Here is a 23,280-nt window from a genome sequence, read left to right on the forward strand (position 1 = left end):
CCAAATCCACTGCAGAGGAGGGGTGAGAGTCAGGGTCCCACCTCCTCTATCTGTCGGCAATCCAGTGGTGATCCAGGATAAAACCTCGAGAGTCCCATACACACGGTCAACCCACAACACACCTCACAGGCCAGGTAGGGACACACAGCCCCCTTCTCTCCCTCCCAGGTCCCATCATAGCTGCCAGCGTGTGACGGAAGGCAGGGTCCCTGGCCCCCGCTGAAGCACTATCACCAGTCAGCAGGCTCACGCACCTTGGCCTGTTGCTCCTAGAGGTTGCCTCTGCTATTCAACCAAGGGGACCACACTGCCTGGTTGAGCTGCTATTCAACCAAGGGGACTCCCAGCTGAGCTCTGCCCAGCAAGCCCACCCACCTCCCCTACCATGGACTCTCCCTCTTCTGCTTTTCCCAACAGGAAGGGCCCAGCCTCACTTACGCGACCTGCAACCCCCAACAAGCTGAGGCTCCCCTCTTAGACTTATAAGTCTATAGCCAGTGGAATTCAGCTGCCTGCCCTCCCTGCCTCCCCCACGGTCCCTTCAGAGGATCCTGGGCGTTCTGACCACCCAGAGGGTTCTCCGGTGATCACTCCGGCCATCCATCCCTTTTAGCTTCATCATCCTGGTTCAAGCAGTGTTCCTTCTGTATCAGGCCTGGTGGCTGTTGCATTGGGCTCCCCAAGGCAAGAGGTGGCCCCGGACCAGTGGGTTGGAAAACAGGGTGACCAGAGAAGAGGGAAGCCTGAGGAGGCTGAGCACTGGTCTGACCGGTGGGTGCATTCCCTGGGTGCCGTGGACGAGGCCAGCGTGCGTGGGGTGGGGAGGGCTGCCACAGCCCCCAGGCACTACCTGTGAAGCTCCGGCTCCTCCCTCCATCTTCCTCCCCTTTCCTTTCCAGGCCCTCTTTTCCAGGAACCTTGACACGCCCACACCTGTGCCCTCCCCTCCCCGACCCTCCCACAGCTGCTGTGGCACACCTGTGCTCTGCACTTGCCTCACCAGCTCTCTGCTCACTTTTCTCTCTCCTGTTTTCTCTCTGCTTTCTCTCCAACTGCGAGCCGATCGGGTCCGGCAAGTCCATCCCGTCCTGAGAGCCCCAGGCCCCCCTTCGACCTCTAAATAGATCCGTCCACTTCTCAGAGACCTCCCTTTCCAAGCCTGCCTGGGCGCTGTTCTGTGATTTGACAGTGGCTCCCCCGGCCCCAAAGGCAGCCCCCTTCATCTGTGACTTGGTCTGCTGTAGTGGTGAGCTGACACTTCCAGGTGTGACTGTGGCTGAAAACGTGTGCCCCCCTCTGTGGTATGCCCCTGCCCTGTTCTATGAATATCTATAAATACACACACACACACACACACACCGCTACACATGGCTGGCTGCCTCGCCTCTAGCACCGGGAATCAGTCACAATGCTGTCTTTTTGGAGTCTTGTGTGCCAATAAGAGAAAGCTGTCCCCTGACATTGCCCCTCCAAAGTGCAGCACCTCCAGTGAGCCTCCCTGTCCTGCCCGGCCTAGGGACAGCCCCCGCCATCCCTCCCGCCCCCCACCAAGCATGGGAGTGCTGTGAAGGCAGCTGTGTGGCCTGACAGTCTCTACCAGTCCTGCTGTCCCTCACACCCATTTCTGGATGGCGGGGAAATGTGTCCTCTGCTGGCTGTGTTCTCTGTGGAGCTCAGGGGAGGGGAAAGGCCAAGCCATTTCTAGGGTGCTGTTGGGAGTGGTGAAAAGGCCATACCCTTTCCAAGGTTCACTTTTCCTGGAAAGCCCCTGGAGCTTCCCTGGCTCTTATCCTGTGAAGCCGGCTCTGGCCACCAGGGGGCAGGGCCATGAACTCAGCCTGAAGGGAGCCTGTGGGGCAGCCGGCACTCTGGAGGGACAGACAGAAGAGGCCACCAGGTACAGACAGGAGAGGGAGGCAAGGGGACGGAATGGAAGACGCCTGGGCTGGGTGGAAGTCAGTGCCCTTAGGTGCTGGTACCTGTCTTTCCGGCCACCGCTAGATCAGGCTTCTGAGCCTGTTGGCTGTCAGGGTCGGACTGCACCCCGCAGGCACCATGGCAGTCCCTGTGGAATCCCCCAGGTGCCACCAGGCAGCATACAGGTAACAAGCCTGGAAGGTCCCCAACAGCCTAGCTGGACATGCTCAAGACACTCTGGGGCTCCTCGTTCGGTGGCACAAACTCCAGGACCCATTGAGGGAAACGGGAACACACCAGGCCAAGGAGTATGGTTAAATCTGTTTATTCCAAAATAAAAAGCAAAATAAACAGGAGTCGCATCACCAGGGAGCCACGACCCCTTCCCCACCTCCTTCCTCTGTCCTATGCTAGCAATAAATAAGTTTCCCAGCCACAAATAATTATTAGAACCTCCTCCCCACATGCCAGCTCCAACCACAGCTAGGTACCATACAGGGGTGGCCCTACCCTCTGGAATATACAAAACGTTACACAGACAAAATGTGTACACTGGGGAAGGGGGCCCACACCAGCAGCCCATGTCCTCGCCTGGTCCACAGTTAGCCCCACTGTCCTGCCTCACTTACCTCTCTGAATAAGGAGGTGGGAGTCCCCCTGAGGGAAAAGTTCCTATGCTGAGAGTAAGGAGGCTGTCAGAGTCCTGCTTAAAAATGTTTAATTTAAGGTCTTGTCTTGCCACCCTAATTGTAAAGGGGTGACTGGGAAGGGGTGGTACGGTCATGGTGGCGGTGGAGACTCCAGCCCCATTTCTCCAGGCTTTGCTGACACGGAACTGCTTTGAATTTTTATTTTTATCCCATGACTTGTTTTTTAAATCCCATAACTTCTTTTTCATAACATTTGGTAACTTTGCGTAAAACTTTTTTCTACATTTTTGCCACAATTTTTCTCTTTTTTATCCCATAACTTTTTTACTCCATAACTTTTTATATCCCATAACTTTGTAAATTTGTGTTCTTTTAATAAACACTTGCATAGTTATATTATGATTTTGTAAAAATGAAACAGATTATCTCATGCCAAGCATGCCCGGCACTTGCACAGTATCAATACCTTTAACACTATAGTTTTCAAGACTTGCAAAATAAAATTTTAAGGCAAAAACAGCACTTTGCAACAACTTAATCATTTATTACATTAGAGTAGCATCACACCAGCAGTCAAGAATGTCACTTTAGGGGAAAAGTCTTTCAGTATTTCCAGTATAAATTGTTTACAAGAATTCATAAATTGGTAAAATTCATTCTAAGGAAACTTGGCAAATAAAGCTTTAGGCTGGAATTGGCATTTCTTTCTCTACTTCTCCTTCCCACCGTTTCACACAGAAAATGGGGGAAGAGCTGTTTCCAGTTCTCAGACTTTAAACAACTATAATGTCAGTACTCACGGTGGCATATAGTACAAAGTAATCAAGAGTGCACACTTGAGGGCAAACCACATATCGAGCTAATGAAGAGCTCACTGTGATTAAGATGAGATCCAACATAATAGCAGAATATAAGCAAATTTTATCTGAATTCTGTAATGAACACACATGCTGCAATAACATTAAAAAAGCATGGCTGCCTATTCCAAACCAGCGAGAACAGTTTTGTGCAAACAGTGGGTCTTTGGGTGTTTGAACTCCTGCCACGTAAGGGCGAACTTGATATGCATGCTAATGACCTACAATTATGAAATTAAGAACAAAAAATGCTAAAGGATGCCAGAGTGAACCTCAGTGAAGGCCACAGAGACCCCTCTCTTTTAACTTTTTACAAATAAACTTAAAGTATAAATTAGAAACACAAATAAACATGAATAGCTCTAACATTCGAATGAAGTAAATGAATTGTGTAGGAGATTAACCCTATAAGTTTCTTTTTAAAAAATGTCTTGACCAGCTCTTTGATGATGGTGATGTTTATCTCCTTCTTCTCCGCAGCCAAGCCCAGCAAAAGAATGGCACGCAGCGGTTGCTGCCCAAGCCTGGGTGCTCCCGGTGGTCCTGCACGATGGGCTGTGCAGTCGGGTTGTCGTGGGGAGACCCCTCCCTGGCCTCTCCTTGCCCAGTCTCGGTGCTGTCGTCGGTGAGGCTCACCTCACAAAGATCTTTGGAGAGAGGGAGGCGGGGATCTGAGCACAGTGCAAACCCCCCTGCTCCTGCCTGCCCGCCCTGCATGAGGGCTCTACTCACCACCATGCTTGTGGGCAGCCCCAAACTCCTGGGGGGGTGGGGCTCCTGGACCGGGCTCATTATCAGGGCTCTGGGCAGCGGCCAGGAATTTTCTGTGCCCTTTGTTGCGGTCAGCACAAGCCGCAACAGCAACTCCTGCAGCTCCAGCAGCTCCACCTGGAGGGAGGGGTGCTCAGGTGTCAGGCCGCGGCCAGCGCCCACCCTCACGCCGCCCCCACCCCCGACCCCTACCCCCGCAGGGAGGTTGCACACCCTACCTTCATCTCGTCGTCTTGGGCCAGCCTGATGATGTCCTCCTCCTGGTGTTGCCTCTGTGGCACGGCCCTCTGGCTCCGTTATAAGCTGTTTAATTTTCCTGCGGGAGGACGGGGCTCAGACCCTGGGGCCCCTCCGACGGCCCTGCAGCTCCCCCTGCCTTGCCCTGGCCTCCCACTCACTGATGGCATCTCTCCCTCCAGTACTGCGTGAATCGATGTTGTAGTTTCTCCACACGCTCCCTCAGGTCCGCCTTCTCCTCCAGGAGGTCCATAAGGCCGCTCTGGAGACAAAATAATGGGGTCACCTCTCAGCAGCGACCTGCCTACCCCTGCCCTTCTTGGCCTATTCCAGGACTCACTCACCTCCACCTTCTCCATCACTTCCTGCAGGGCCTGGGGGGTCTCCCCACTCACAGACTCGCCCCCAGTCCCTGGGGCTGGGACCGCTGCCTCTGGCTTCTTCTGGGTCAAGGTTCCTGTCTCATTCACCTGGCCCAGCTTCTCCTGCAGCTCTTCGACTTCCTGCTCCAAGTGCAGTGCGCTCTTGTTCTCATTGTTCTGGACAGAGAGACGCAATCAGCAGCCACCCACTGCAGTTGGAGACCCTAGAACTCGGTGTCTGCCTCCCATGGCACCGAGAAGGGTGGAGGCAGGTTAGAAAATTCATCTCTTCTCTCCCACAGCCACCAGAGCAGCGCTCTGGCTCACAGGTGCCTTTAGAAGTAACATTTCACTTGAGGGCTACACTGTCCCGTTTTACAGGTGGGGAAAGAAAGGCCTGGACGGCTAGGGAGGAGGGCAGGCTCCGCAGGTGGAGCAACGCAGCAGCTCCTCAACGCCGCTCTGTGGCTCGGCCAGCTGCTGAAGTCTCTCCCCTGCTTTCGAAGCCTCTCCTCCTGCTCCCGAAGCCTCTCCTCCTGCCTCCGAAGCCTCTCCTCCTGCCTCCGAAGCCTCTCCTTTTGTGCCTGGTTCAGGAGACTTACGTGTTGATGGTTTTCCACGTGGGCCTGGAGCTCTGCTGACACCCTCTCTAGTTCCTTCCTCAGGTGCTGCAGCTCCTCCTCAGGGGGCACTGCTGGGGGCTCCGGGTGCAGGGGTTCAGCTGAGAAAGGAAGCAGACAATAAGGGCCTCTAGATTCTCAAAAAAAAAAAAAAAAAAAAACAAAAAAACCACCACCACCACCACCAAAAAACACCCTTCTCTTCGTTCACATCTCCTCTCAGGCTCCCCAAGCTTGGCCTCACTGCTAATGATTCCTCGCACCCGGATGGTAGCCAATCTTCCAACCACTTTCAGATGGAGAGCACTGTGGGTGGCTGACAACGGGCCCTCTTTGCTGATGGGGACACTCAGGCTCATGGACATAACAGTGCTGTCTCCCGGCACAGACCTCTTTCCCTCTGCCTCAAAGCCCTTCCATCCACCCACCTCCCTGGGGCATTCTAAGCCACCCCCAGAGCCCCCTCTGATGCCAGGCCTGCTCCCAGGTCACACCAGCCCCATCTTACCCATCTGGTGTTTCAGTTGGGATAAGCTCCTCTCCAGCTCCTCCATCCGATGCATGTCATGCAGCTTCTCCTTCTTTAAGGTGCAAAGCTGCCCAAAGCACAGGGGAAAAGGGCCCTGGAGAGAGGGGCTGGTGGCTCCACAGGCTACCATCTGCCTCTCTGCCCCCACCTCCACAAAGCCCAGACCCATGACCACCTCTAGCTGTATATTCCCATGTTACAGATGCCCAGAAAGATCCAGTGACCTATCTAAGGTGGGGGAGCCGAAGGGTCAGATCTCACCTCCTGGGACATTTTCCTCATCGTCTCCTGCCACTGGGCCCTCTCTCCTTTTATATGTTCAGCATACTCATCTTTTTGTAGCTGGACTAGCCTCAGCGATTCCTTCACCTGCAAGAATGGGAACAGAAGTTACGAAGGGCTGTCACTGGTCCTCACCTGCTCCTGGCCACCTGGGGTCACCTTCCTTCCACATCCCTCCCTCTGCAAAACCTCACCTGTGTCACGTGCGCTTTCAGCAGTGCCTCCTCCTGTAAGGACCGCTCTAACTGTGTCTTGAGAAGTGTTTCACTGCGCATCGAGGACTGGATGGTGAAGAGTGAGAAGTTTCTATCTGGGGAACCTGGGCCATTCCATACAGTGCCCCTTAAACAGGCTAGGGCTAGGCTCAGTATACAACACGGTCAGTACAGATCGAGGCATTTACCCGTGGTCTGGTTTTTAAAAGAACTCAGTAAAGTTGGAAGGGACAGGGAAAGAGATGGAATTTACAGCTGCCTAACAGAGGCCCAGAGAGATCAGATAATATTGCTCTTGTTATTACTGTTATTACTAGCACTGTTTGAACCTTTATGGAGTGCTTCACCAGGCACCATGCTAGCAATCCCATTTAATCCTCACAACCACCACAGGAGACAGTTACTATGATGACCTCTATTGTGTACATGAAAACACATGGAGTATTTGAGGTTAAATGCTTGCCTAAGATCACTTAGGCAGAGCTGGGATTTGAACAGCCAGATCTATCCGATTCTCTAAGCCCATTTTCTTGCTGGGGGACACAGATAGGAAGGGGAAACTGAATCTCTTGTTCACTGTTTGAAAGGATGATACATTCGAATAGTCCAAAATTCAGAAGGTACAGAAGGGAAGTATCTCCCAGCCACCCTCTTGCTCTCTCCTGAGTTTTTTATGAACCTTGCAGTCTTATTTTATGTACATTTTCATAGTATGTACACACACACACACGCACACACACACAGGTTTCCTCTCTCTACAGAAATGGTAACATACTAAAGGTACTCTTCTGTACCTTCACAGTACAAGTACCCAATACCCCACCTAGGACTTGGCCAAGACCCCAGCCAGGTAAGGGCAGGGCAGGCACTTGGCCTCCAAGCTCTGTGTCCAGTGCTCGCTCCCCACCGCACCCCCCAACTCACCCACAGCAGCTGACTCAGCCCCAGGCTGCCTCTAACAACCAGACACAAAAGCAGCGAGACATGGCCATGCCGCCTTCTGGGCAGGACACTCCATCCTGCAGAAGGGACCCTTAGGCTCACTCCTCCATCTGCGAAGCCGGGCTCCCAGGAGATGGGGCAGGTGGTCAGACTCACCTTGTCCGCCTTCTTCTTCTGTGTGGCGGTGACAGCAGACAGAGCCCGCTCTAACTCTCCCGTACGCTGCGATGAACGTTGCAGGCGGGCAGCCAGATCTTTCGACTCTTCTGTAATGAGAGAGTTGAGATGGGGCCCAAAGGACTCCCACGAAAGACCTATCCAAGTGCCAGGTTGAAGGATGATAGGGTGCCCAGATTCCCACCTTCAAAGATTATGAGAGAGCGTTTCGTGTGATACAGGTCTATAGTTAGTTTCTTTTTCTGTACGTTCAATCTCTGGATTTGAACCTTTAGGAGAAAAGCCAAACAAGTGCTGAAAGAGAAGGAAAGAAACATTCCCCGGAGGACAGGAGAAAACTTCACACCCTCCACTCACCTCTAGCTCCCTTTCGGCTTTCTGTTTCTCATTGTTTGCCTTCTTTTCCTATAGGAAGAGGAAGACAGAGCTCTTACCAGGGGGAGGCAGAGATGGCACAGCAAGAGACATGCCCCCAGAATGCCACCAATGCCCCAGGACAGGCCCACTCATAGGACCAGGTTATCAGGGACCCTGTGGGGATGGGGTGGAATCTGAGGGGTGAGCCTTCTTCCCCAGGCTGGGAGTGGGTGAGACGAGACTGGGGCATCTACATCTGAGTGCCCCCCAAACCCAGCCGTCATGTCGTGAGCAAAGAAATCACGTTACTTCTTCCAGCTGATGTTCCACTTGTTTCTTCTGTTGTTCCTGTGGGGAGAGTCAAATTAAGGTGATGGAGGGTGGCCCCCTCAACTCTATTCCCCAGGCCAGGAAGCGGTAGGCAGGGGCCAGGAATGGATTTTAAAGGCAAAGTTCTCAGACCCAACGGGAACACAAACTGGTCAACTCTCCTCAAGCTCCCAGGACAGAGGATTTGGGTCTTTGTTGGTTTTCACCCACAGCCACAGAACTCAAAGTGTGAATCTGAAATCTCTTGAGAGGACAGGAACATAAACCTCTAGAGATGGAGTTGGAGAAAGGCCCCTTCCTGCCCGCTTGTGATTTAGAAAAGTGCGTTCATTCAATAAACATTGACTGAGCACGTATGGGCCAGGTACGACTCTTCACAGTATATATAGGACGGAAAAGGACAGACAGGAGCTCTTGGCCCTGAGGTTTCCATTCTAGGGGGCTTTTAAATCTCGGACTCTCAGAGCTAACAGACACCTTTGATACTCACTACCTCCTCTGGAAACACGAGCCCAAAAAGGAGAGGCAGCTTGTCCAGAATCAAAGAGCAAATTAGGGACTGAGTCACGGCAGAAATACGGGGCCCCTGACAACCAGTCAGGCTCGCACTTCCCCGAGAGGCAACGACCCCAGGGCGTGTGTAGCAAGGACTCCAGCAGGGGTGTGTGGAGAGGAGACAGTCGGCAAAGAGGGCAGCAAAAGAACAGCCATGGTGCATGCTCTGGGGTCCCTCCAGGTGAGGCTTAGGCACCCCAGCTCCCCATTTGTCCTTTGCACCACGGTCCCCAGCCCCTTTCTTCAGAGCCCCAAGAGGAACCTGGAGCCCAGGATTGGCAGCCTGGAATCTGGGGACCCCACTGGACTCTTACCAAAGATTTGATGGTGTTATTCAGTCGACTGATTTTGATGGACCTCGAGTCAAGGACTACTGCTTGTTCTTGGCACAGGCTCTGAGGTGCATGCAGAGGGGAGGAGGTGGAGCAGGAGTGGGGGGAGAGGTAGAGAGAACAATCATTAGGGCTGGGGTGTGTGTGGGCTGTCTCAGCTGGCAGAGGGGCACCCAGTCCCTGCTGTGGGAGGAGGTTGGAGGGCTGGCCTGCCTGGTCACTGCACCTCCACCCAGAGCCTCCCACCTCCAGATCCTTCAGGGTAGCACATGATGTAGGGTCCGCCCCGTGGATACCTGTTGCTGACTACAAGAGAGTACACATGGAGATATTCTGTTCCCCTCAGTGTCTAAGCCCTCTGACTTCCTTTCATTCACATCAACTGGCAACATTTTCTTTTCTGCCTCTCTTGGACCCTTTGTCCCGTAACTCCTTTGTGCCAACTTCTCTCATGGCTCTTACTTCCTCACCATCCCACCCTGGGGCCTGAAATCAGTGACTCCTGATGGCAAGTGGCTGTTCTCATTGTCCTGGCTTCCCCTTGAGACTGGGGATGAGCAATGACCATATCCTGGGTGCCCTGAGTGTTTACAGCAGGCCATGTACTAGGGATTAACATAAAAACAACAATAAGAAATCTCATTTAAACCTCACAAATGGAAGTCAAACAATAGAACCTCTATTATACAGATGTGTAAAAAGAGGCCCGAAAATCTCAAGCAACTTGCCCTAAATCATATCCCTAGCAGACGGAAAGGCAGGATTCAAACCCAGAATTCGTTTTTTTATTTCCTTTTTGTGAGACAGAGTCTCGCCTTGCCTCCCAGGCTGGAGTGAAGTGGCGAGATCTTGGCTCACTGCAAGCTCCGCCTCCTAGGTTCATGCCATTCTCCTGCCTCAGCCTCCCGAGCAGCTGGGAATACAGGCACCTACCATCATGCCGGCTAATTTTTTTTTGTATTTTTCAGTGAAGATGGGGTTTCACCATGTTAGGCAGGATGGTCTCAATTTCCTGACCTTGTGCTCTGCCCGGGTTGGTCTCCCAAAGTGCTGGGATTACAAACGTGAGTCACTGTGCCTGGCTAAACCCAGAATTCTTAACCAGTACACAACGGTCCATCCACAATCTTAACAATTACCCTCTACTGCCCCTTCGGTCCCCTGTCCCCAGGAGCCTGGCCACCAAGACTCACATCCCGAGCTGAGTGGCAACCAGCAGAAGTGGATGTCTCAGGGCTACTGCCATTTGTTTTCCTGTTCCTGTTTGCTTCTGCTGGAACAGCAGGGCTGTTTCTGTGCCAATATTCTTTTAACTGTGGGAAAGAAGAGCAGTAATCCTCATGAGACCTATCGGCCCCTACAGCCACATCCTCCCTTACAGTTTTTACAAAAGACTCTTATACACCATCTGATTTGACGACACCAACAGCTGTATAATAGGTGTTGTCAAAATCTTTTAGGGACTGAGAGGGATTGATATCATAGCTAGAAAAAAAGAAAAAAGAAAAAGAAAAAGGCAATACTGGAACTTTGAAACTCAGTCTTCTGACTCCAAGCTCTGGGGTCTTGCCAAGAATCAGCAGCTGCCAGGGACTAAAACCAGAGGCAGAGGTACAAAAGTAAACACTAAGTAGGCAGGAACCGTATGCCCTGCGGTTTAGAGTCATACATCCTCACACGTCTGTCAGTGTGAAGAAGTGCACCAGTACCTCTCAAACTTCCTTATCAATGTATCCTCACGGCAGAAGGCAGCCTTTCTGTTAAATCCCGGAATTTATCAGAAAGAGGACTACCCAAGTCTCATTTCAGAGAGAAGTCTGGTATTCTCTTAGAAACCTATGTGACTGTCATCCCTAAGTATATTCATGTTTTTTCTCTTGATCTCAAGAGAATCAAGGGAAACTGATGCTTCAGAAAGATGTCTCACATTTATCCTGTGGCACTCAAAGTACCCCAGGTCGAGATAATATGAGGAAGAGTCAGGCTGTCAAGTCAGTCTCCCAAGATCTATTCCACAGAAGATGAGCAAATCTCACTTCAGAGACGACTGACTGAAGGGCAGTCTGGTCCCAGAACCATGGAGAATTAGAATATGAGGTGGAGAACTCAGAAAAAAACGTTAAAATCTCTCTGGAAAGTAGAAGCCTGGGAGAAAACCAAACCAAACCCATTCTCCCATTGCCACATGGAGGTACGGTCAACGTTTTGTGCTCACGGGGGAAGTGTAGGCTTTCCCCCCTGTCAATGTCGATGTTAAGGGAGTGAGGCAGCCTGGAACCTCTTGCTCCTAGGTCCCACAGTCTCCATTCCCCTTCCAGCTGGAAATTTGCGCTGTGAGCAGAGGAACCAGAAATGGGGTGAGAACACTTAGGGGACTGGGTCATAAGATCAAAGGCCGGTCTTCCAGTAATGACAGTTCCTAGGCAGACTGTGACATCACTACATTCCACTCCTCCTGATTGGGGAGAGGGACCACATCAGCGCAATGTCCGAGTTACCACTCCACGATGGGGGAGGGAAACACAGGGTTGGGACCCAGGTCCTTGGAGACGCCAGCACAAAGAGCCCAGGGAGGTTGACCTTGAGGCAGCAGGAGAGGAGGGCAGAGTCTGCAGCAGGGAACTCCAGGAGTCACCAGCCCAAAGTCACCCAGGGATGACTGGCGAGGGTGGGGCCTGGGGCTGGGGAACCCAGGTTCTTGGAGACAAGAGCGCAAAGAGCCCAGGGAGGTCGAGCTTGGGTCGGCAGGAGGTGAGGGCCTAGTAATGGAGAGGGGAGCCCCAGGAGTCACCTGCCCACAGTCACCCTGGAGTGATTGGCAAGGGCAGGGACTGGGCTGATGCTGAAAGGGCAGAGTCACCCTGGAGTGATTGGCGAGAGCAGGGACTGGGCTGATGCTGAAGGGGCAGGGCTGGCTGACAAGACTTTTGCAGGGGGAGCCCAGAGGCACGTGCATTGGAGGGCCCTGTCCAGTGTGCCTCAGCAGTGATATGGGCTGTGGTAGCAGTCTTGTCGTCGGAGGGGATCTGTAGCTGGGTTGGGGGCCATGACCTGGTGCGTTTTTACCTTTTTCTTGGCTGCGGCCAATCTGTTCTGTGGAGTTTCTTCTGCCATCGCAGAGTGGGAAAGGGAGGTGGGGTTGGGGCCACAACAGCAAAATCCCAGCGAGCACTGATCAAGACCTCCAGTCACCTACCAGGCAGCTGTGTGACTGAGCCACAGGAGTGGTAACCAGGGCACCAGTAGAATGTAGAATAGGGGCGTGGCCTTGATGCTCCAAGCCTATTGGTCACGGAGAAAGATGAAAGGGAAAGGGGCGTGGCCAGGCAGCAGTGTGTCCAGAGGGACCCCTGGCTCATAAGGAAAGCTACTCATGCAACCGCTGTTCCCGCCCACTGTGAAAGAGGGGAGGGGCTGCCCACTCTGGGAGAGGGAAGGGGCCAGCTTTTGCTTTAAAAGCTTTAAAACTTTAAAAAATATGTGTGTGCATACTTTATATATAGATGTGTGTCTGTGTGTGTGTATCTACGTGTTTATCTAGAGCTGTCTTCATTACCTAGTTTCTATGCAAGGTCTATGATTTTGGCCTATACCTTTATCTTCAAATACAGTACAAAAATTATCAGTATTACCTGAACTGAGATACAGATCTTATAAAAATGGAAAATCCATAGCATGCTTGATGATTAATGAAGCAGACTATATTATACAACATTCCAATAAGATAAAATAATCACAATGATTTTTCTTTTTTGGAAAAACGTTTCTCTTATTCTCCTATGTTATTGTTAAGATTTTTTTTTTTTCCTCAAACAAGAAGCATGTTTAATATCTAGAAAAAGACAGAGCTTTTGGGCCAGGTGTAGAAGCTCAAACCTGTATTCCCAGCACCTTGGGAACCTGAGACGGGTGGATCATCTGAGGTCAGGAGTTCGAGACCAGCCTGGCCAACATGGTGAAACCCCATCTCTGCTAAAACTACAAAAACTAGCCAGGTGTGGTGGTGGGTGCCGGTAATTCCAGCTATTTGGGAGGCTGAGGCAGGAGAATCACTTGGACCCAGGAGACGGAGGTTGCAGTGAGCCAAGCTCACGCCACTGCACTCCAGCCAGGGTGACAGAGCAAGACTCCATCTCAAAAGAAATACAATACAATACAATACAAAATAGATTTAAAAAGCTTTCAATTTAATAAGCACTCAAAGCTCTTTACCGGTTTAAAACAAACACAAGGCCCATTTTTCTAGAATCACCTGGTCTCTCTAAGGCTTGCAAACAAAACTGAATTTCTCACTTGATACTTGGCTATCACTTGCAATCACGAAAACCAAGAATTGTGTTATGTCACTGTGTACTAATTGGTACCTGGAGTTCACACAAGGCTGGGATCAAGGGTTGAATCTTTCACGATTTGCTCCATAACCTGTGTGCTTCTTATCCCAGACCAAACTAAGCTTTTGTGTAGAGTTCTACAATTTGCAGTTAGTAGACAAGAGTGGTTCTCAGTAATGTAGTCTCTGGACTAGCAGCACCAGCAGCACCTGAGAACTTTTCATAAGTGCAAATTCTCAGGCCCTACCCTGGACCTGGTGAATCAGACACTCAGGAGCAGGGCTCAGCAATCTGTGCTGCAGTCATCCCTCCAGGTGTTCGGGAACCTCTGCCGTATAGCAGGTAGAAAAATGTGTTTTCTTCTGTAGGTCAAAAGCCAGGGATACTCTATGTTGTGTCTCGATATGCAACAATCACATGCAATTAAAACACATAACTCTCCTTCCTACTCCCACCCTCCATCCAATGTGTTTTATTTTCATGAGTTCCAAAAGAAAACAAGTGGCAATCAGAAGTTCAGTCAAAAAAGTATACGTACAAGTATTAGTTCTCATCCAGCCTTATCTCATAGAAAACCATTTATATTATCTGACAGCTAAAGTTTTAAGAAAGTATCTTCAAAATCTAAGTCTCAGGCACACTAGGAGTTCTATCATAAAACACCAAGTAGATCAGAATGTCCAAACCTACTAGAGAAGAAAAGTGGAATCATTGGCTATACTTCCAAATTGCATTCAAAGGAAATTTAAGTTCTGAATTGTTTTCACCTTCATACTTCCAAGTGAATAGAATTCAAACAGAACACTCCATTCCTTCAAAGCCTCTAGCCAGGCAAAGTTTTCCTGTATTACTTCTTGCTTTCAATGGATATAAAGCAGAGTCTTGGTAGGCACATTATGTATACCTGCAAAGATGCAGAACTAAACAGTTCCATCTGTCCCATATTAAAACAAAAGTCCTGTAAACCTTGGATGGTGAGTGTAATACTTCAGCACTAGCACGAAAACCTCAAATATGAGAAGATACCAAGAACACCAGTAGTAAACAAAACTAAACTCTCTGCCAGAAGCAGTAGTTCACACCTGTAATCCCAGCACTCTGACAAGCCAAGGTGGGAGGATTACTTGAAGTCAAGAGTTCAAGACAAGCCTGGGAAGCATAGGGAATTCTCATCTCTACAAAAAAATTTTTAAAAGCAGCTGGGCGTTGTGGCACAGACCTGTCATGCTAGCTACTTGGCAGGCTGAGGTGGGAAAATTGCTTCTTCCCGGGAGATCGAGGCTGCAGTAGCTATGATTATGGCACTGCAATCCAGCCTGGGTGACACAGCGAGACCTAGATAATTACATTCTCTCCTGCTCCTGTTTACACCAAAATCACTAAGTTAAAACACTTTCAAATTTGGCAGGATAAAAATTAAGTGAAATGTGACTTTGGAGTTTGGAGGAAGGAAGGAAGGAAGAGAGGGAGTAAGGGAGAGAGGGAAGGAAGGGAAGGAGGGAGGGAGAGAGGAGGGAAGGAAGGAAGAAAGGGGAAACAGAAAAGGAAAAGAAAGGAAAGGAAAGGAAGAAGGAAGGAAGGAAGGAAGGAAAAGGAAAGAAAGGAAGAAAACAAAAAAGGAAGGAAAGAAGGAAATGAAAGATAAAAGAAAAGAAGGAAAGGAAAAGAAAGGAAAGGAAAAAAAGGAAAGGGAAGGGAAGGGAAGGAAGAAAGAAAAGAAAAATAGAAAGAAATAACAAATTACTTACTAGGAGAAAGTTTTAGTAACCTCAATGACAAATAAAAGGATTGTATCTTTAGCCTGTAGAGAAATCTTTATAATTATTCAGGAAAAAAACACAAAAAATCAAAAAACAACAACAACAAAAAACCCCAAAAAACAAATGATTTTCAACAGAAAATGGGCAATGGAGAAACAGTCACTTCTCACAAAAATAAAAATGGCCAACAGGTATATAACAAAGATTCAAAAGCATTAGAAATCAAGGAAATGTCATGAAAACAATGACATTTTCTGTATAAAGGCGCAAAGATGACAAATAGAATGGGGAACCTGGAGCTCTGTTCCTGTTGGTGGGAGTATAAACTGAAACACTTTTCCTGGAGGATAATTTGAAAATTTCTATTAAAGACCCTCAAAATTATTACCCTCCGGAAATTCTACTTCTATGAATTCAGTCCAAAAATGCTTGCTCGACTCCATTAAAATGTATATATAAGAAAATTCACCTCTGCGGCGGCATTGATAAACTTAATATACATCCGGCTATTAAAAATGATGATGCTAGGATAAATTTCTTATCTCAGAAGCATGCCCAAAATATAGTAAGTGGAAAAAGACTATCTAATATGATTCTACTTTTGAAAATATTTACATGTATAAAAAGTATAAAAAACAACACACCAGAATGTTTTGAGTGGCAAATTAAAGATTTTTCTTAATATTTGTCATCCAAATCCTTACAAAAACAATGTGATTTCCTTTATAATCAGGGAGAAGTGTTATTTTCATTTATTTATCTTTAAATCTCTTTTCTTTTTCTTATTTTTCCTCCTGTATGTATGTATCCCAAGTAGGCTAGAACTCCTGCCTCTTGAGGGAATCCAGCCCATTTGTGGGAAGTGCACTACATACAGCTGCTCATCTTTCTTTTATTTTAAGAGATCTGGAGACATTTTTATTTCAAACTGTTTTATTATTCTCAGAATATATGTTAATATATGAAATTGAGGAAAAGACAAAGGAAAGGCTGACTGCCTACCCTCCTGGGGCTACTCTTCCAATTTTTGCTGCTATTGTTACATATTAGGATTCACTGGGTACTAAAAAGATGGGCAGCCCCTTAGATCCTTTTTCCTTATCTCTTTCTCATCATCCTACTTCATTCCTTCATTCACTTATTTTTAAAAGGGTCATGTGTACAAATATATAGTTCAGAAAATTTCTAAATGTAACTATCTATAAAAGTATGCGGCAAAATCCCATTCACAGTCTTAGTCTCCTTCCACAGCCAAACACTTTTAATTGGTTTCTTATATATCATTTCAGAATTTATCTTTGCAAATACACACGTATATTCTTAATCTACTCTTCTCTCTCAACACAAAAAGTAGCATACCACACCTACGATACCATTCCTTCTTCCTTTTAAAACACACACACCATCGATCCGAGTTCTTCTACGTGAGTGCAGAGTCTTTCTCGTTCTTCTCTTCAGCTGCACAGTATGCATCATTTGGATGCACCACAGTTTACTTAACCAGTTCCTGTTGGCGGACACTGAAATCATCCCTATCATACTATTACAAACAATAGTGTCAAGCACAACCACCTGCACACACCAAGTTCATTTCTGAATCTGCCTTTGATGAAGCCTCTGCTTGAATCACCACAAGGTCATAAGGCTGAAAACTTGGCCCCTTTTTTAGTTTTCATTACGTACAGCAGTATGTAGCAAAAGACTCTCTCGGGCAAAGCAAACGTACTCTTTGGGGACGTACTTTGTAACAATAAATGGACAAACAGAACACCAAGGAGAACCCGTTCTATTTAACCATGCACATGTATGCATACAATACATGAATATGCACAGAAAGTTTAAATAAATCCATCAAAGCATTAAGCACTGTCTCAGTATGGTGGATCTATGGACTGCTTTGTAGACCGCCCTCCTTGTCTGTCAATTCTTTCTAATTCCACAACAGTAAATATGTATACTTCTACAATATAAAATTTCAAAAAATGCAAACTCAAATTAAGTTGCATATATTCCTTCAGTCTCTCCCACATTTGTATGGCGTTCCAGAGTGCTCAAATATCACTTCTTTAAAAATATTTAATTATTTTTCAAATATAGAGATGGCAGGGTCTTGCTCTGTTGACCAGGCTGGTCTTGAACTCCTAGATCCTCCTGGTTCCCCTCACTTCCATCTCCCAACGTGCCGGTATCACAAGTGTGAGCCATCAGGCCCAGCCAGCTTCATTTCAGAAATCTTTCCCCAGCACTCCATATATTACGAGTAATGCCTTACTTCTTCTTTAGATAGCATTTTAGTCATATCTCTATTACCTCACTTGTCACATGATAATCAGTTGCTCACTCATCCATCTCCCTTCATTGCTCATGAGCTCCTTGAGAAGAGTCTGATTTTCAGCACTTTGAACAGAGTGTGACACATACATGCTTCATACACAGAGAAGGAAATGACTTCTTTACAGTGTAATTACACCCAGAATTCAATACCTACATTTCTAAATTGTTCTAGATACTCTGCCAACAACCTGAGAATGTTATGTTTTTTCCCTAAAACTTATATCCATTACTGAGTGTCTACGGTCATAGCTAACTCAATTGTGACGTGACATCTTGCCAAGCCCATTCATAGTTTTTATTGGTGACTTTTAATTTTAAGTTTTGATTTTGATTGTTTCCTTTTTGTTTTCTTAATCTACAGTGTTTGGTAAACTTCAACATCTCTATATCCCTGTGTCTTTGCACCTGCTGGTCTCTGCTTGGAATAATGTCTCAAGGTTTTAGTCACCTGGAAAAAATTTCTACTCACCCTTAAAGAATCAGCTTAAATAGGCTGGGCATGGTGGCTCATGCCTGTAATCCCAGCACTTTGGGAGGCCAAGACAGGGAGATCATCAGAGGTCAGTAGTTCAAGACTAGCCTGCCAACATGATGAAACCCCGACTTTACTAAAAATACAAAAAATAGCTGGATGTGGTCGCGGATGCCTGTAATCTTAGCTACTCAGAAGGCTGAGGCAAGAGAATTGTTTGAACCTGGGAGGCAAAGGTTGCAGTGAGCTGAGATTGTGCCATTGCACTCCATCTTGGGTGACAGAGTGATACTTCATCTGAAAAAAAAAAAGAAAGAAAGAAAGAGAGAGAAAAGCTTAAATAATACCTTCTCTGAGGAGCTTTTATATCTTCCTATTCTTTCAGGAAGAGTTGAAAATTCCTCAACTTTTTAAACATTTGTGCCTCTTTAGTATGTATCAGGCACTGAACTGAGTGCCTAGGATAGAAAGATGAAACTGTAGACCCTGCCCTCATGGAGCTCATGGTCTAGTATGGAAAATAGCCATATGAACAAATAATCACACTATAGTTCTTCAGAGCTCAAATCCTATCCTAAATACTGGTAAATTAATGTTCTGTGAGGTTTTCAAAGTACTAGGGCCAGTGACAATATGGCTGCTTGGATGGCTTTCCATCCAAGTTAACATTCAGCCCTCATCACCAAAGGTCATACGTGCGTGCCTCTTCCTCGCAACCCTCCAGGGCCTAACACATCATATCACCACCTTTGAAATTAGGAAACAGGCTCAGAAGTCCAAGAGCTTGACCAAAGTAACTCAGCTGGTAGGTAGCAGAACCAGGTCGGTATGATTCTTCTTCAATGTCCTGCCAGTTACATGGGCAAGTGGCCTCAAAATCAACAGAAGACAAGTAGAGGTTGACATGTGTCAATGAACAGAGACTCAAAAGGAAGAGTTTATACACAAGAACAGAACAGAAATCTTCCGGAACTATGTCTGGGGATGTGAAGTAGGAGGGCACACACCAGGTTTCACCGTGGTCAAGTGAATCTATAATTCCAACCTGGGCCTCACCTGCTGAGCTCCAGACTTAGCTATCTGTCTTTCTTACTCTTACATAAATTCCACAGGGCAGGACCTTAATCTCTAGTTTGTTCATCACAGATTAAAGCAGAGCCTGGCTTATAGTAAGTACATAATAAATACATGAATGAATAAATAAACTATCAAAGAAGCTAAAGAAACATTGCACACTACTGGGGGAAGGGATTACCATGAAACAGACCCTAGCAGTCACTCACAAATATAGTTGACCCTCATTATTTGTAAATCCCATATTTGCAAAATTGCATACTTGCTAAAATGTCTTTGTAATCCCCAAATTAAAACTCGTGGAGCTTTCAAGGTGACTCCTGGATAGACACACAGTAGTGAAAACTCTGTCACTCCTTGCACATGTCCCCAACTAAGGTCAAACAATGTGACCCTCTGTCTTCCTGTTTCAACTCTCCTACAAAGAGGACCTGAGGACTGAGACAGTAGAGGACAGTGCAGGGTAGTGTAAGATGCTGTGGCTCTGGGGCCAATTGGTCGGGCTCTGAATCATAACTCTGGCACCTGTTAGCGGAATGGCTTCAGGTAAGTCACTTAACACTTCTGAACTTCCTTTATTCTTTTGGAAATAAAGAAAATTCAATCTACCCGGATGAGTTGTTTTTCGGAATTAAGATTATAACCTAAGTGAGATATGTATATATGCATATATTTACACTGGAAACAAAGGTTTGGTATTTGATTAATTCAGTGTTCCGACCAACTTTATATAATAGAATATTTCTACTGCAAATAATAAGAATTGATTGTAATAATTTATAAAGAAATAACCGAGATGTAGACAAATCAATTATTTGGATGAGCTAGAGGCAGGCGTCAAGAAGCTTCCAAAGAAATAGAACTTTGCCAGGCACTGAAGGTGTGGAAAAGGGTTCCAAGGAGAGAGAACGGCGCCTACAGAGAGAGGTCCGGCTAGGGTCAGGAAATGGCCTTTCAGGAAGTCTAGAGCAGTAGAAGATGAGGCCAGAATATGGTGCCACAGCGCTTCTCTACACCCTGTATACACCCTGTACTGCAAAACCTCACTCTCTGCATTGAATTCTTGGTTTCTACTTCTCTGTTCCATTAAACTGTGAGCCCCTCAAGGTCAAGTTCTCTAAGAAGAATCCATAGCTACAGTCCTCTAACTTTGAAAACAAGTTATTAAACACAGATACACCCAAAAAGACTGTATAAAAATAACTCATAGGTTGGGTGTGATTGAATCACATCATGCTGTATAGCTAAGCATGTCCTATATTTTATGATAAGCTATGGTAACAAATTATTTATTGAGGACCTGTTGTGTACAGAGAGGCATGCTGGAAGCTGTAAAAGACTTGATTCTTGCTCTCAAGAAGCTTCCAAGGTTGTAGACAGCCTGATAGAAGGTAGTTGAAAGAAAATACTTCAAGCACTATCCATCACAATTACCTTAGGTATTTACTCTACCGTTCTACAAGTCTCCGAATATTTCGAGGCTCCCTTTCCTATCTCCGATGGACTCTACGGCTCAACATTCTTTACAGCCACAGGCGTTCCTGTACTTCACATTATTATTGAATCAATATTTCTTACCATCTGCCTCCTTCGCCAATTAAAATTCCGCTTTACTTCCAACCACCACTTTGGCTTTGAAGCCACTGCCTGATACTGACACTTCGTAGATGTAGTATGAATATTCTTATATGTCTCTGTCTACTGATGAGGATCCTACTCTTTTAGTAGAAACAGTAGCACTGACTTCCAGTCAACTAGTTTCCATAATATCTGAAATATTGGATAATATTTCAATAATACTCCCAGAACAAATAATGAGTGATGTACTCTCAAATATATGTATAATCAAATGTGAAATTGAGAAGATGTGGAGGACCTTAGACTCAGAGATTGTATTCAGGCCTTTGTAGTGGCATTTATTTGACATAATTATGCATTTAAAAACTAAGTTAAATTGTCATCAGATCAGTCTGAAATTTATAGAACCTTTTGTTGGTGAGAAACGTATTTTAAATGTAATCATTTACCCGGAGAAATGTTTTTGATTAATGTTATCTGTTAAAGACTTCAGTTCACAATGTTTCCCCTGTTAGTAATAGATACCATTTTGGAGCTGATCTGGAGAAGTCGAAGATCACGTGCTAATTGCTATCTGATGTTCCTCTGGGAGGACAATTGATTGGCTTTGGGTTGCTGGGGTTGGGAACTTAAAGGCAAGTCTGAGTCTAGAGATCTTGCCACTGACTTTTGGCAAGTCTGTTGATTCTACCTTTGGAAGTGCCTTTAAATGTCTTATGGAAGGCCAGGCATGGTGGCTCACGCCTGTAATCCCAGCACGTTGCGATTATTGATTCACAAATCAATTTGGGAAATGCTTGGTAAAATCAACGGGACCTCTCAGAACAATGAATTTATATGGCCATGATTTTTTTTTCCCCCGAAGATCATTCACAAGACTTTCTAGTACAACAGTTTGGGAACTGTTGGTGGAGGAATCAGGGTAATTAGAATTTGGACTATTCCAGGTAGAGGGTGTCACTATATTCAAGGAATTGTTCTTAGTCTTTAGTCTTTCTATATATCAGAATTACCTACAGGAAATGAACAAGCAGAAATAGAGAATTGGGCCTTTGCTCAGGCCTAACAAATGAGAACATCTGAGAACTCTGGGTGTGGAAAAGCTTGTAGGTAATTCCACGTATTCCAGAGAGTGAAAACCACTCAATTACAATAGGCCTCCTGGCACCTTGCTAACTGAATTGTTAATCCTAGTTGAGTATGCTTCTGTTTTGTTTTCTTGGGCCTGGTCCAGGGACTAGACTGTTGCTGTAATTAAGTTCAATTTTATCATTCTTCCTACGGTATCAGTATCCCGAGTTCAGATTCCATTTCATCAGTGGGGCAAATGTATAGGTCAGTATAGGACAAGTGTTAAACATTAATGGAAGAGACTGTATTATATTGATATTGTCCTTCCAATCTGACAGCCTTAAATTTCATTTAGAAAATGCCTCTCTTTGCTAAGAATGATGGTTTCCAGCTGCATCCATGTCCCTATCACAAGAACAGAAAACCAAACACCGCATGTTCTCACTCATAGGTGGGAACTGAACAATGAGATCACTTGGACTCGGGAAGGGGAACATCACACACCGGGGCCTATCATGGGGAGGGGGGAGGGGGGAGGGATTGCATTGGGAGTTATACCTGATGTAAGTGACGAGTTGATGGGTGCTGACGAGTTGATGGGTGCAGCACAGCAACATGGCACAAGTATACATATGTAACAAACCTGCACGTTATGCACATGTACCCTAGAACTTAAAGTATAATAATAAAAAAATAAAAAAGAAAAAAAAAAAGAAAAAAAGAAAATGCCTCTCTTTATTTTTTGTTATTTTGAGACTGAGTCTCGCTCTGTCGCCCAGGCTGGAGTGCAGTGGTCGGATCTCAGCTCACCTCAAGCTCCGCTTCCCGGGTTTATGCCATTCTCCTGCCTCAGCCTCCCGAGTAGCTGGGACTACAGATGCCTGCCACGCCGCCCGGTTAGTTTTGTTTTTTTTTTGTATTTTGTAGTAGAGACGGGGTTTCGCCCGTGTTAGCCAGGATGGTCTCGGTCTCCTGACCTCGTGGTCTGCCCGTCTCAGCCTCCCAACGTGCTGGGATTACAGGCTTGAGTCACTATGCCCGGCTGAAAATGCCTCTATTTCTAATTTTACCTTGGTTTTGATTTCTTTTACTATAGGGATCACATAAACGATTTTCCTGTTTTCTTGACTTGCTTGTCAACTCCTACATTTTTGAAAGCTTCTGGTTAACTTCTAGTTACAGGTAAGTTCTGTTTTCTGTTTGCTTAACAGGCTGAGATTTTTTTTTTCTTTTTTTCCTTTTTTGAGACAAAGTCTCACTCTGTTGCCCAGGCTGGACTGCAATGTTGTGATCTCAGCTCACGGCAACCTTCGCCTCCCAGGTTCAAGCGATTCTCATGCCTCGGCCTCCCCAGCAGCTGGGATTACAGGCGTCTCCCACCACGGCCAGCTAATTTTTGATATTTTTAGTAGAGATGGGGTTTCATCATGTTGTCTAGGCTACTCTCAAACTGCTGACCTCAGGTCATCCACCCAACTCAAAGTGCTGAGATTACAGGTGTGAGCCACCACACCCCGCCACCACTTG

The 23,280-nt window shown here is 46.7% G+C and overlaps 2 protein-coding genes across 8 annotated transcripts in view; both read right to left on the reverse strand.

Annotated features, from left to right (window-relative positions):
- Positions 1-3,090: 3,090 nt before the first annotated feature.
- On the reverse strand, positions 3,091-11,517 carry LOC119628114 (golgin subfamily A member 8B-like). Its single transcript, XM_073011947.1, has 16 exons — positions 11,349-11,517; positions 10,327-10,529; positions 9,116-9,196; positions 8,226-8,264; positions 7,917-7,964; positions 7,744-7,828; positions 7,539-7,648; positions 6,420-6,506; positions 6,205-6,312; positions 5,923-6,010; positions 5,397-5,515; positions 4,777-4,971; positions 4,594-4,694; positions 4,414-4,511; positions 4,157-4,312; positions 3,091-4,071 (listed from the first exon to the last, which is right to left on the reverse strand). The coding sequence occupies exons 1-16, from the start codon at positions 11,515-11,517 to the stop codon at positions 3,884-3,886; spliced, it is 1,875 nt and encodes a 624-aa protein (XP_072868048.1). The 3' UTR covers positions 3,091-3,883.
- LOC103245901 (amyloid-beta A4 precursor protein-binding family A member 2-like) overlaps positions 10,341-23,280 on the reverse strand; it is a 76,104-nt gene continuing 63,164 nt past the window's right edge. For 3 of the 7 annotated variants that reach the window (XM_073012029.1, XM_073012023.1, XM_073012027.1), the window contains one exon: positions 10,342-10,446. Coding sequence is in view for 2 of the 7 variants with exons in the window: in XM_073012031.1 (XP_072868132.1) it covers positions 11,628-12,089 (462 nt within the window). In the remaining 5 variants the exon portion in view is untranslated. Of the gene's footprint in view, positions 18,328-23,280 lie in introns of all 7 variants that reach the window. The other 4 variants (XM_073012031.1, XM_073012032.1, XM_073012025.1 and 1 more) reach the window with 3 other exon arrangements.

This window comes from Chlorocebus sabaeus, chromosome 26 (genome assembly GCF_047675955.1).
Source record: "Chlorocebus sabaeus isolate Y175 chromosome 26, mChlSab1.0.hap1, whole genome shotgun sequence".
Lineage (NCBI taxonomy): Eukaryota > Metazoa > Chordata > Mammalia > Primates > Cercopithecidae > Chlorocebus > Chlorocebus sabaeus.

What these genes read in the sequence shown, in the direction of transcription:
- LOC119628114 (XM_073011947.1), bottom strand. Translation starts at nt 11,517, where the DNA reads ATGACCCAGTCCCCTAAGTGTTCTCACCCCATTTCTGGTTCCTCTGCT. An exon ending in CTCTCTCATAATCTTTGAAG is followed by an intron (nt 7,649 to 7,743) that starts GTGGGAATCTGG and finishes CTCTCATTACAG; the next exon opens with AAGAGTCGAAAGATCTGGCT. An exon ending in AAGTGATGGAGAAGGTGGAG is followed by an intron (nt 4,695 to 4,776) that starts GTGAGTGAGTCC and finishes TTTTGTCTCCAG; the next exon opens with AGCGGCCTTATGGACCTCCT.